This window comes from Perca flavescens, chromosome 15 (assembly GCF_004354835.1).
Source record: "Perca flavescens isolate YP-PL-M2 chromosome 15, PFLA_1.0, whole genome shotgun sequence".
NCBI lineage: Eukaryota > Metazoa > Chordata > Actinopteri > Perciformes > Percidae > Perca > Perca flavescens.
This window is the reverse complement of record NC_041345.1, coordinates 9,892,970-9,906,470: the sequence shown is the minus strand read 5'-3', so window position 1 is coordinate 9,906,470 and position 13,501 is coordinate 9,892,970. Positions and strand designations below refer to the sequence as shown.

At 44.4% G+C, this 13,501-nt stretch overlaps 1 protein-coding gene across 2 annotated transcripts; it reads left to right on the top strand.

The window, feature by feature from the left end:
• The first annotated feature begins 549 nt into the window (after nt 1-549).
• On the top strand, nt 550-11,148 carry LOC114569489 (far upstream element-binding protein 2). Of its 2 annotated transcripts, XM_028599327.1 has the most exons (18): nt 550-770; nt 4,454-4,556; nt 4,833-4,892; nt 5,145-5,181; nt 5,351-5,406; nt 5,537-5,608; nt 5,722-5,779; nt 6,132-6,303; nt 6,502-6,600; nt 6,705-6,803; nt 6,892-6,994; nt 8,317-8,438; nt 8,666-8,959; nt 9,044-9,159; nt 9,292-9,380; nt 9,751-9,957; nt 10,696-10,883; nt 11,055-11,148. In XM_028599327.1, exons 1-18 carry the CDS (start codon nt 642-644, stop codon nt 11,061-11,063), a joined length of 2,013 nt encoding a protein of 670 aa, XP_028455128.1. In that variant the 5' UTR covers nt 550-641; the 3' UTR covers nt 11,064-11,148. The 2 variants fall into 2 exon arrangements, with proteins under 2 accessions (XP_028455128.1, XP_028455129.1); XM_028599328.1 differs by lacking the exons at nt 10,696-10,883; nt 11,055-11,148 and having other exon boundaries at nt 9,674-9,842.
• Nucleotides 11,149-13,501: the final 2,353 nt, after the last annotated feature.

Genomic DNA, 13,501 nt, shown 5'->3' with positions numbered 1-13,501 from the left:
AGTGTAAAACTACTCTAAGTAGCCTAAAAGTTCTATATTCAAAATCTTTAAGTAAAAGTAATAACTAGGCCTATTTCATTCTATTTCTATATTTACATATATATATATATTTACATATATATATATATATATATATATATATATATATATATATATATATATATATATATACACACACACACACACACACACACACACACACACACACACACACACACACACACACACACACACACACACACACACACACACACACACACAATCTGGACCATATTAACCCAGAGAAAACAAAAGATTGTTTGAAACAGTTTTTTATGAAACCAATTTATTCTATTTGTGAAAATATAAAAAATGGGGGAATTCACTGCTTAAACAGAAATGGTCTAGTGGTATGTAAAAACCTGTAAACAGCATCTAATTAAAGCAAACACTAATTCATTGTATCATTTTCCCCATTTTCCCCAGAGGCTTAAGTGATTTATATATAATTTTTAATAAAAACAAAATATGGTAATAAAACGCGAATGCACCTTCCCGGCCGCCGTCGTGTCTCCGGGTGTACCCGTTAGTTTCTTGACTTTAACACTCCTGCGCAGATCCCGGTTTTTGGCTGCCTTTTCCTCGCCTGTTTTCTGGTCAACATGTCGGATTATAATGTGGTGCCGCCACCCGGATCCGGGGCCCCTCTCGGCGGACAGGCGGGTCTTGGGAACGGAGCTGGAGACATCAAGAAAGATGCGTTTGCGGACGCGGTGCAGAGGGCACGGCAGGTGAGGGGATGGGACAGGCAGGAAGGAGCATGTTTGGAGGGAGGGCTAGCTAAGTTAGCTTGAGGGCTAAGATTGTTGACACAGACACATAAGATTGATATTATAAATTCGCACATATTTACGCTATATAAAAGCCAGTTACGTGATGTCACAGCTGTTACAGCTTGTTGTACATTAGCTAGATAGAATACTATGTTGACGTTACATAATATTAGCTAGCTATCTTAAGTGTTACAGCAGCCACTTCACAAAAAACCTCACAAAAACAAAATTAAATAAAAAAAAATAGAAGCCATATTATTCACAATAACTAAGAGAGGGACTAAAAAGACTGATAATAGAGATTCAAGATTGGACCATAATGTTAACTTTAATATGTACTGTGCTGAATACACACTTTACAATCCCAAGTAGATATTGCTAAAGGCTATGCAGTCTTTTGTAAGATGCTCAATCCAATGTGTAGCTTATACACGAGTATTAATATGTAGGCAGTGGGCACACTTGAGGGCCAGAGTAGTAGTATAAACAGTGTTTTTCATAGCTCAATTGTTCAAAAACCCCAATGAAAAAGCTAAGCAGAGATGGAGTGACCCTGCCGGAGGAAGCCGGGGCCCCGTCTGGAGCCAGGCCCAGACGGTGGGCTTAGCGCCTGGTGGCGGGTTTGCCACGGAGCCCGGCGGGCACAGCCCGAACAAGCTACGTGGCAACTCCCTCTCCATCCCATGGGCCCACCACCTGTGGGAGGAACCGTTGGGGTCGGGTGCGATGCCACATGGGTGGCAGTGAAGGTCAGGGGCCTCGGCGGACCAGACCCGGGCAGCAGACGCTGGCTCTGGGGGCGTGGGCGTCACCTCTCTGTGGGGAAGGAGCCGGAACTGGTGCGGGAGGTGGGCGCTACGGTTAGATCTGGTGGGGCTTACCTCACGCACAGTCTTGGTTCTGGAACCATACTCCTGGATAGGGGTTGGACTCTTTTCTTCTCCGGAGTTGCCCAGGGTGTGAGGCGCCCGGGCGGGTGTGGGGATACTCACAAGTCCCCGGCTGAGCGCGCTGTGTTGGAGTTTACCCCAGTGGGAGAGGGTCGCCTCCCACGCCTGCGGGTTGTGGGGGAAAACTCTGACTGTTGTTTGTGCATATGCACCAAACAGGAGTTCGGAGTATTCGGCCTTCTTGGAGACCTTGACTGGAGTCCTGCATGGGGCTCCAGTGGGGGACTCCATTGTTCTGCTGGGGACTTCACGTGGGCAATGATGGAGACACCTGGAGGCGTGATTGGGAGGGCGGGATCTAAACCAGAGTGGTTGTTTGTTGTTGGACTTCTGTGCTAGTCATGGATTGTCTATGAACACCATGTTCGAACATAGGGATGCTCATAAGTGTACCTGGTACCAGAGCACCCTAGGCCGAAGGTCAATGATCGATTTTATAATCGTTTCATCTGATCTGAGGCCGTATGTTTTGGACACTCGGGTGAAGAGAGGGGCAGAGCTGTCAACCGATCACCATCTGGTGGTGAGTTGGGTCAGAGGGTGGGGAAGACTCTGGACAGACCTGGTAAGCCCAAACGTGTAGTGCGGGTAAATTGGGAACGTCTGGAGGAGGCCCTGTCCAACAGACTTTCAACTCACACCTCCGGGCGGAGCTTTTCGTGCATCCCTGTGGAGGCTGGGGGCATTAGTGGACAATGTTCAAAGTTTCCATTGCTGAAGCTGCAGCGAGGAGCTGTGGTCTTAGGGTCTTAGGTGCCTCAAGGGGCGGTAACCCCACGAACACCGTGGTGGACAACGGTGGTCAGGGAAGCCGTCCGACTGAAGAAGGAGTCTTTCCGGGATATGTTATCCCGGAGGACTCGGAGGCAGTTGCAGGGTACAGGCAAGGGCAAAGGGCTGCAGCCTCTGCCGTGAAAGAGGCAAAGCAGCGGGTGTGGGAGAAGTTTGGAGAAGACATGGAGAAGGACTTTCGGTCGGCACCAAAGTGCTTCTGGAAAACTGTTCGCCACCTCAGGAGGGGGCGGGGAACCATCCAAGCTGTGTACAGTAAGGATGGGACACTGTTGACCTCAACTGAGGAGGTAATAGGCGGTGGAAGGAGCACTTTGCAGAACTCCTGAATCCGACTAACACGCCCTCTATGTTAGAGGCAGAGCTGGAGGATAATGGGGGATTGTGATTTCCCAGGCGGAAGTCACTGATGTAGTCAAACAACTACACAGTGGCAAAGCCCCGGGATTGATGAGATCCGTCCAGAAATGCTCAAGGCTCTGGGTGTGGAGGGGCTGTCCTGGTTGACACGCCTTTTCAACATTGCGTGGAAGTCTGGGACGGTGCCAAAGGAGTGGCAGACTGGGGTGGTGGTTCCCCTTTTAAAAAGGGGGACCAGAGGGTGTGTGCCAATTCACAATCACACTTCTCAGCCTCCCTGGTAAAGTCTACTCCAAGGTGCTGGAAAGGAGGGTTCGGCCAATAGTCGAACCTCGGGTTGAGGAGGAACAATGCGGATTCCGTCCTGGTGGGTGGAACAACGGACCAGCTCTTCACTCGCAAGGATCCTGAGGGGAGCCTGGGAGTATGCCCAACCGGTCTACATGTGTTTTGTGGATTTGGAAAATGACCGGGTCCCCGGGAGATACTGTGGGAGGTGCTGCGGGAGTATGGGGTGAGGGGGTCTCTTCTCAGGGCCATCCAATCTCTGTACAACCAAAGCGAGAGCTGTGTCCGGGTTCCGGTAGTAAGTCGGACTCTTTTCAGGTGAGGGTTGGCCTCCGCCAGGGCTGCGCTTTGTCACCAATCCTGTTTGTAGTATTTATGGACAGGATATCAGGCGTAGTCGGGGTGGGGAGGGGTTGCAGTTTGGTGGGCTGGGGATCTCATCGCTGCTCTTTGCAGATGATGTGGTCCTGATGGCATCATCGGCCTGCGACCTTCAGCACTCACTGGATCGGTTCGCAACCGAAAAGTGAAGCGTGTTGGGATGAGGATCAGCACCTCTAAATCTGAGGCCATGGTTCTCAGCAGGAAACCGATGGAATGCCTTCTCCAGGTAGGGAATGAGTCCTTACCCCAAGTGAAGGAGTTCAAGTATCTTGGGGTTGTGTTCGCGAGTGAGGGGACAATGGAGCGGGAGATTGGTTGCGGGTGCGGTATTGCATTCAATCTATCGCACCAGATGCTTAGCCAGAAGGCAAAGCTCTCGATCTACCGGTCAGTTTTCGTTCCTACCCTCACCTATGGTCATGAAGGCTGGGTCATGACCGAAAGAACGAGATCCAGGGTATTGAAATGGGTTTCCTCAGGAGGGTGGCTGGCGTCTCCCAGGGTGAGAAGCTCACTCATCCGTGAGGAGCTCAGAGCCGCTGCTCCCGCTGCGTCGAAAGGAGCCAGTTGAGGTGGTTCGGGCATCTGGTAAGGATGCCCCTGGGCGCCTCCCAGGGAGGTGTTCAGGCACGTCCAGCTGGGAGGAGGCCTCGGGAAGACCCAGGACTAGGTGGAGGGATTATATCTCCAACCTGGCCTGGGGCGCCTCGGGATCCCCAGTCGGAGCTGGTTAATGTTGCTCGGGAAAGGGAAGTTTGGGGTCCCCTGCTGGAGCTGCTCCCCCCGCGACCCGACACCGGATAAGCGGACGAAGATGGATGGATGGATGGAATTGTCATGGTGAATTTTACGGTTTTTTTGTTTTAGATTGCAGCTAAGATCGGGGGTGATACTGGTCCTCCCATGAAGAACAACACTGCATCAGATGGCTTTCCATTCACTGCACAGAAACGACAGCTGGAGGATGCAGGTATCGTGACTGCACTGCTCAGTGCGCAGTCTCCTCGATCTACTGTGGCTTGGGTTGTGCTTCATTTGTGCGTCGCTTTGGACAAAAGCGTCTGTCAAATGAATACATGTAAATGTTAATGACCTCTTTATTGCACGCTTAATGGTGGCTTTAGATGCAGAAGATATTCCCTGTGCAGTCCTCACAGACCAACACACACACACACACACACACACACACACACACACACACACACACACAATTACAATAGACATCTGTTGTTTCCTCACCTGACAGATGAACCGGAGAGCAAGAAGCTGGCTGCACAGAGTGACTTAGATTCAGCCAATGCATTGTGTAAGTTCATCCCGATTATTTTATGCTCTGTTTTATTTTTGCTTTTTAATGTTTAGAACTCACAGTTGACACTATTTAATATAGACTTCCAGTTGTACAGTACTCCTGTTCAAGTAGTTTGCCCTTTTACCGTTGTCTGTACATGCTTCCCGGCCCTCCTCTGTCTGCGTCTCACAGTCCATCAGTAATCCAAAACCTCTACCTTGGGCATTTTTCTCACTCTCTCTTTTTTCTGTTGATGTCCCATCTCAGCTATTGGTGCACAGCTAGCTGCTCTTGCACAACAAAGGTGAGATCTCATAGCTTTCAGTTGATTGTAATGCAGAAGTATGCAGCCTTTGTATCATTGCAGTGGAGAAAAACCTAATTGTGGCAAAAATGTAATTAGAAAGTCTCCTATTGCATGATTTCTTGCCTTTTTTTCCCTCATTGTAATCCTCGCTTGCTGATGGTGTCAGGCCCGCCGCCTACAGCACAGAGGAGTACAGTGTACCAGACAGCATGGTGGGACTCAGTGAGTGCAGTCCAACTCTGTTTTGGCACATATTGATGCTACTCTGTTTCTGCAATATAAGATACAAACAGATGCCATATTGAGAGTGTGACCCAACAACAACACACAGTTTGTCTCTCTTTGTCCCCAGTTATTGGCCGTGGAGGTGAACAGATCAATAAGATTCAACAGGAGTCAGGTTGCAAGGTTCAGATAGCTCCAGGTACTGTCTGAAGTTAGTCTAATCGGTTACCTACAGTTACATTTTTATTATAGTTTACAATTTTATTTTGGTGTTTAACTCATATGTTATATAAGTACTCTGTGTGTGTCCAGACAGTGGAGGCCTTCCAGACAGGAGAGTCTCTCTCACAGGTTCCCCAGACTCCATACAGTAAGTGTCAGGCTTTATGGAAATAGGCTCATTGTAGTTTTGTGGAAGCATCTGAAGAAATGGGTTGCCCTGCGTACTTGTGTTTCCCCAATCACAAGATTTGTCAGAAGGGAGGGCAGGGCTAGAATATATCAAATGTTTTTCAAAACAATGTTTTACCTAATTTTTTTAAACATTTTCCAAATGATAATGCACTTTGTTTGAAGCCCCATTATGTAATTCCATTTTTAAATGGGTTATCTTCTATAGTGACCTATTTCCTAATTGCTCAGTGTCACTTGCCATTATATCAGCTTAATTACATGATTTTGTATAATGGATGTGGAGTAACTGGTCATCTCGCCCCGGCTAGGAATGCCAAGGGGCTGTTGGATGAGATAGTCTCACGAGGGAGGGGTACACCCCCTTCTTCTTATCACGAGTCTACCAACGGGCAGAATGGTACGGTGCATGAGATGATGATTCCAGCTGGCAAGGCTGGTCTTGTCATTGGCAAAGGAGGCGAGACTATCAAACAGCTACAGGTATATTGCATAGCAATTGCGTTTGCATTTTAGAAACTGTAGTTATCTTGACACTTTTGCAATGTGGTATCTTTAGTTTTATATATGAAAAAGTAGAGCCAGGAAAATATAGTTTTTTTTAGTTTTTTTTTTTAGACACCAGTAGTGTCAATCATAAACATGCACATAAACATAATCTTTAATTGTGTGATGTCCCAGGAGCGTGCGGGGGTGAAGATGATCCTGATCCAGGATGCCTCTCAGGGACCCAACGTTGACAAGCCCCTGCGCATTATCGGAGAACCCTACAAAGTCCAGGTACATTTATAAAATCATCTCATCAAGTTTAACTTGTGTTGAACACATTTATGTGTGTGGTGCTGAGTTGTCATGTGCTGTAATCATCGTGATTGCCTTTTCAGCAAGCCCAGGAGATGGTGCAGGAGATTCTCAGGGAGAGAGACCACGGTGGCTTTAGTGAAAGAAATGATTTTGGCCCCCGAATGGGAGGAGGCATGGATGTGAGTTTGTGGGAGCAAAATTAGAAGTAGTCTTAGTTGTCTTTGAAACAAATCCAAGTTTTAAAAAAAACTTCTGTTTTCCACTCAGATCCCTGTACCAAGACACTCAGTCGGTGTGGTCATCGGGCGCAATGGAGAGATGATTAAGAAAATACAGAATGATGCTGGAGTTCGGATACAATTCAAACAAGGTAGGACCCTGTGATGACTTTCATGATCATGGTTGCATTTATAATAAATATTTATTTTGCATGAACAGCCCATTCAGGTTCTCAGTTTCAAGACAACATGAAAGTTGATGTCTGATGCCACTGATGAAGGAAAAGGCACTCATGGTCCCTCTCCTTTTTTTTGTTTTTAATGAATGATAAATGTAAACACCACACACCAGAGCATACACCTTATTATCCATTTTTATCCAGTTTATAGGCAGCTGCATGTACTGTAATCCTGCCTAATGATGAATGGCTACTGAATCAGGCAAATCCTTCACTGTGGTTGAAATTCTCAAATTACTATGTGAATTTTAATTCTATTTTTAATTGATACTTTTATTGATCCCCAGTGAGGAAATTAAAACCATTTTTGGTTACACTTTACTTGAAGGTATCTACATAAGAGTGACATGACACTGTCATGAACGTGTCGTAAACATTATAAACATTCATAAACGTTTATGACATAACGCTCAGTTTTTGTCATGACAAGTTAGGGTTAGGGTTTATGTGTCATGACAGTGCCATGCGTTCATGACCGTGTCATGTCACTATTATGTAGATACCTTCAAGTAAAGTGTTACCCAATTTTTTTACTCTATTGTTAGAACACACAAATGCCTTTTCACATGAGTTTGTGTGTACTGCGCAGGTGAAAATCTTGCTCTCTTTTTTGCTTTTCTATTGAACTAACGTGCATTATTGGAAAAATGTGTCTGAGCGAGGGGTGTGCCTGCAAACAGTGGCATGACTGCAGGAAGTAGGGCTGGGCAATATATCGATATCGTGATATGAGAGTAGATATCGTCTTAGATTTTGGATATGGTAATATCGTGATATGACATAAGTGGTGTCTTTTACTGGTTTTAAAGGCTGCATTACAGTAAAGTGATGTACTTTTCTGAACTTACCAGACTGTTCTAGCTGTTCTATTATTTGACTTTTCCCCAATTAGACATTATGTCCACATTACTGATGATTATGAAGCACCAATTGTCAACCCTAGAATATCGCCGCAATATCAATATCGAGGTATTTGGTCAAGAATATTGTGATATCTGATTTTCTCCGTATCGCCCAGCCCTAACAGGAAGTGACGTGACTTTTATTTAATTTTTTAGTGTGTTGAACTGATTTTAACCACTATGAGCAGGTAGCCTACACCTGGCTTGTGTGAGGTCTTGAGTTACAGAGTTGGGTATAGATTCTCAGCACTACAAGTGACTCTTCCACATTAGTAATGTGATTTTTAAAATATCAAAAATATAGCTTAATGCAAATGGAAATCTTTCTTACAGACGATGGGACTGGTCCAGATAAGATTGCTCACGTCAGTGGTCCCCCTGACCGCTGCGAGCACGCTGCCCAGATCATCAACGACCTGCTACAGAGCATCAGGGTCAGGGAGGAGGGACAGGGGGTATGGATCACTCCTTCTCACATGCATGAACTCTATACACGCGTTAATTAATAGACACACACCCTAAAATGTAGTAAAGTATCATCTTAATCAGTCTGGGATAACAGTTAATGTATGGCAGCAGGCTTGTTGCAGATTTTTTATTTATTTTTTGCTTTCAAGCACGTTTGCATCAGCAGTAAAATAACGTTGCTATAGTACTGAGGCTTTCTCTCCTCCATCCACAGGGTCCCCCAGGTCCTCCAGGCATACCTGCAGGCAACAGGGGCCGAGGTGGGGGACAAGGCGGTTGGGGGTCCCCTGGAGGGGAAATGACCTTCTCTATTCCTGCCCACAAGTGTGGGCTAGTGATTGGCCGGGGAGGAGAGAACGTCAAGTCCATCAACCAGCAGACCGGGGCGTTTGTAGAAATCTCTCGACAGCCGCCCCCCAACGGAGACCCCAACTTCAAGCTTTTTATCATTCGGGGCTCACCGCAGCAGATCGACCACGCCAAGCAGCTCATTGAGGAGAAGATTGAGGCACCTACCATTCTAATTTGCAGTTCAGAAAGTTGACACTTTTGTTGTTCTTCATTTGATGTGTGATTATGTCATGTGTTCCAGGGTCCTCTGTGTCCTGTGGGTCAGGGGCCAGGTGGACCAGGTCCTGCTGGTCCAATGGGTCCCTTCAACCCCAACCCATACAACCCCGGGCCGCCTGGGGCACCCGGACCACCACAGTGAGTAGCTACAACTATTAAGCAGCTGTCTGTATAGCTTTACTATAGCATTTAAGTAGATAATGTTTCTCATCGTGTCAGGATGATGATCCTGAGAGGTTATTAATGATAAACCATTTCTTTTCTCCTCAGTGGCGGTCCTCCAGGACCTCACCAGTACACCCCTCAGGGCTGGAGCAACACCTTCCAGCAGTGGCAGCCTCAGGCACCCCATGACCCCAGTGAGTCACCTTTGACTTCACTGCCTCTCCTGGTTTTCAGGAATACATATTTTAGTTTTTGCTCATTTTAGCATGTTGACTCAAAATGCATCAACCCTACTACAGGACTTTCATCGCAGGCTATATGTTTTACTGTATACCCTCCCAGTCATTTCAGATGAGTAATGAGATTTCTTTTTCTAAATCTGGGAAGGTCAACAGGAGTACTGATGGAAATGTTGTGATGAGTTGCACTGTCGTTACTTTAAGCAGCTCTGGCTAACCCTGTCTCTGTTTCCCCCCTGGTCTCCAAGCCCGGTGTCCAGGCCAGTAGCAGGGGCTCACCCTCACCCTATGAGGACCTCACCCCTCCACCCTGCATCTTTTCTAGGCAAGGCAGCAGCCAATGACCCCAACGCAGCCTGGGCGGCCTACTACGCTCAGTACTACCAGCAGCCGTCGGGGGCTGTGCCAGCCCAGTACCCTGCTAACCCAGCTGGAGGTGCCCAAACTTCAGGGGACCAGACCCAGCCTGCACAGACGCCGGGGGGCCAGCCAGATTACACCAAGGCCTGGGAGGACTACTACAAGAAGATGGGTGAGACTGCCAAAGAACACCATCTGTAATTGTACCTGCTGTTAACTAGCATTAACATAGCTTATTGATTTAAAAAAATATATATATTTAATAGTGCTGACACGATTTGTTGGTTTAAATAGTCGATCCACAGAAAAATCAATCACTTTATTTTAAGGACAATTGGTTGTGCAGCAGTAAAACACAGAATACAAGAGGAAAACACAAAGCGCATGAACACATCATATAAATAATAATACTGAAATCATCTCAAAGACATAATCAATTCAATACTGTCAATTAAATAATCAATCAATCATATTGTTTTTTAGTGATTTATTCAGTAAAACTGTCAACTTGTTTTGGTTTAAACTTTGTAACGTTTCATATCATACTAAATTTGTCTATTGCATTCTGGGAGAATTGCGTGCATCAACAGCATACTCGAAAATCCACCACATTTAGTATGCATTCTGGCTGGTCTTAGTCCGCTACATTTTGTCACTTGAAAGACCTACGACTTGTGGCGTTGACCGGCTCTATATGAAAAGTGTTCAGAGATAACTTGTGTTATGATTTGACAGTATAAATCCAATTCAAATTAAACTACATACTCTGAAAACTGATTAGAATTAGTATGTAGTGTAGATTTGGGACACACCGAATGTTTCGTTCCGAAGGTGAACTATTGAACTATCTTCAAGTCAAAATGAATGTAGCGATGAGCTGGGTCATGTCTCTTTTGTCTGTCAACTCCAGCCCAGGCAGGTGGCTCGGTCCCTGCGACAGCAGCTGCAGCCCCAGGAGCAGCTGGAGGAGCAGCATCCACAACGGGGGGCCAGCCGGACTACAGCGCAGCCTGGGCAGAGTACTACAGGCAGCAGGCTGCGTACTATGGACCGACAGGACAGGCCCCCGGCCAGCCAGCCACTCCCCAGCAAGGACAGGTCGGTACTGAGACTACAGCGAGGTTTTCATCGTGTTTCTGTGGTATCATTCTGTCTGCTTGTTTCCATTTTATCTGTCTGAAATTAATACAGTTAAGATTTTATAATAATAAGTTGATCTTTGAGTGATTTTCACACAAAGGATGTGCTTCCTTCCAACCGTATTTTTAGACGCAGTGAGAGTTCATGGCAGGAGGTCTTGGGAGAGAATCGGGAAGACGGGATAAAGAATGACAACCCTGAACTTAAGGCCAGAATCTAGCCTGTTTTGTATTTCTTGTGAGGGGAAATGAAAGTCTTTCTCATCACCAAACACCACCTGGACACTTTTTAATAAAAATGTGAACTGAACAAACGTTCTAGTGCTTTGCCGCTGAGGGGAGGGAGAAGACTGATAATCTCGCCATGACAGGGAAAACGGCTTCTCAATGCCTCTACGTACATTTACAGTATATATTCCATTATGAACGTGGAAGCCTTGAAACGCTTCAAGGCTAAATCTATCTCATCTTCCTTTTATTAACTTTATTAACTAACCTATTTTTAAAGCACTTCATTCCCATGTGGTTTTTTTTTTATATTATATATATATATATATATATATATATATATATATATATATATATATATATATATATATATATATATACACACACACACTGCATTTCCTGAACATAGCTATTAGGAATATAATCACATTGTGTAAGATAATCCTGAATGAAATCCTCTTTAAAGCTCATCTGATTTGCTTAGCGTTTAGATAATTATTTTGTATGAAATTGTCACCTTTCCCTCAGCTGAGGCTTGCATGGTATTTTTTTACGAGTTTTACAGTGTACAAATGAAATTCTACAGTGCTCATTCCTGCATGTGGGCTGACTAATAACTGCTGAAAGCTGCTAGAGGTAGATGACAAAACCCTTCAAAAGTAAGGCACCTAATAAAGAGCAGGGCCACCCTTCACCTGCAGAACGGCTTCAGTTGGTCTTCTGCTGGTGACATGCAAGTTAATTAGGAAGGTCACATCCGGTGGCGAAACTCCCTTAATTTCAGGAAACAACAACAAACTTCGAGCTAGCAAGCTACACGCTGAAAATGGTTATGAAGAAAATTTGGTTGATGCACTAAGGTAGGCCTGCTTGGTTCTTTTGGGGAACGATTGTAAAGATTTACAAAGAATATGTTTACGGCATTTACTATCTAACTGGGACGTTTTGGGACTGATTGGCGGGGATTTGCTATGGACAAAATAAACACTGCACTGGTAAGAGCAATGTATCCAGCTAATTTAAATGGCTCACATTACTGTATTGTGTTAACAGTTAACTTCATTTAAAGCAACACTATGTAACTTTTAGCTGCAGCTGTAGTTCCAATGAAACAACCTGTAGGGCTAAAAGTTACATAGTGTTGCTTTAATATTGTATGTGGCTTGTTTTTGTTTTTTCCGGGGTGCAAATGTGCCACTAAAACAAGTTCCTTCCCGAGATCCACCTTCTTTGTGACTGGAACTTAGGGCCGCCCAAGACGATTGTGATTGGTTTAAAGAATTGCAAACAACCCAAAGCGTTTTTTTTTCTCCTATCCAGGAATGTATGTGTGGAGGAGCCAGACCTTACTCCGCAGCGCTGTGGAGATAGGTCTGGCAATGCAAGACTACCAGTGTGAGGATCACTACATAAAGCAATATGTTTGGTTTATGCTGCCATGATTTAAGACTTTTCTTCGTTCCTCAATTTATTTTTCATTGTTGTCACACGCCCATCTGCTTTTCAAGCACCTTATTTGAATGTCCATTCAGGAGACAGGAAAAGATGCTTTTTAAAAATGTGATTAACTTGGTGTGAACTAGTTGTTATCTTATATTGTTTGGAAAACTTAAAAACGGATTGTTAGATCAAACCCATGCTGTTCGTGGGCATTTACTTTGCGGCAACTGCGTATCTGTCTTTGTCATGTTTGTAGTGACTTTCATGTGGAGGTTCTGTCACCCTCTGTAGTTCATACAGCTGCAGGTTCTTCTACACTGGGGACTAGGTTACATTCACCACACATTTAAACCATGCTGTTATTATCTCAAGGTTGCAAGTGATACATCTGTTAATCAAAACCAACAGCCTTTTTATATATATATATGTGTATATATATATATATATATATATATATATATATATATATATATATATATATATATATATATATATATATATATATATATATATATATATATATATATATATATATATATATATATATATATATATATATATATATATATATATATATATATATATATATATAAAAAGGCTGTTGGTTTTGATTAACAGATGTATCAGGTATGAATCTTGTATTCTGAATGGCAGCTGTAAGCCTGCCTTTGGCAGCAGTGTTGATATTGTTAATAGATGACCACCACCAGCAGCAATACTCTGAATTAAAATGGGGCAAATGTCAGTTACTTTAAAATGTGTGTTGAACATTTTGTTGTCTTCATGTTCTTTTACAAACACCATGTACATAAAGCCCACTGTCACCAGAAATAACAAAAGCACAGTTGAGAAATCACCACCAGATGTCACTATTCGTCTTCTTTAGATCAATCAGACTAAATCCGGTTA

Coding starts and splice junctions, on each gene's coding strand:
- LOC114569489 (XM_028599327.1), top strand. CDS start 642: ATGTCGGATTATAATGTGGTGCCGCCACCCGGATCCGGGGCCCCTCTC. Junction 6,304..6,501: donor AGACTATCAAACAGCTACAG/GTATATTGCATA, acceptor GTGATGTCCCAG/GAGCGTGCGGGGGTGAAGAT. Junction 6,804..6,891: donor GAATGGGAGGAGGCATGGAT/GTGAGTTTGTGG, acceptor TTTTCCACTCAG/ATCCCTGTACCAAGACACTC.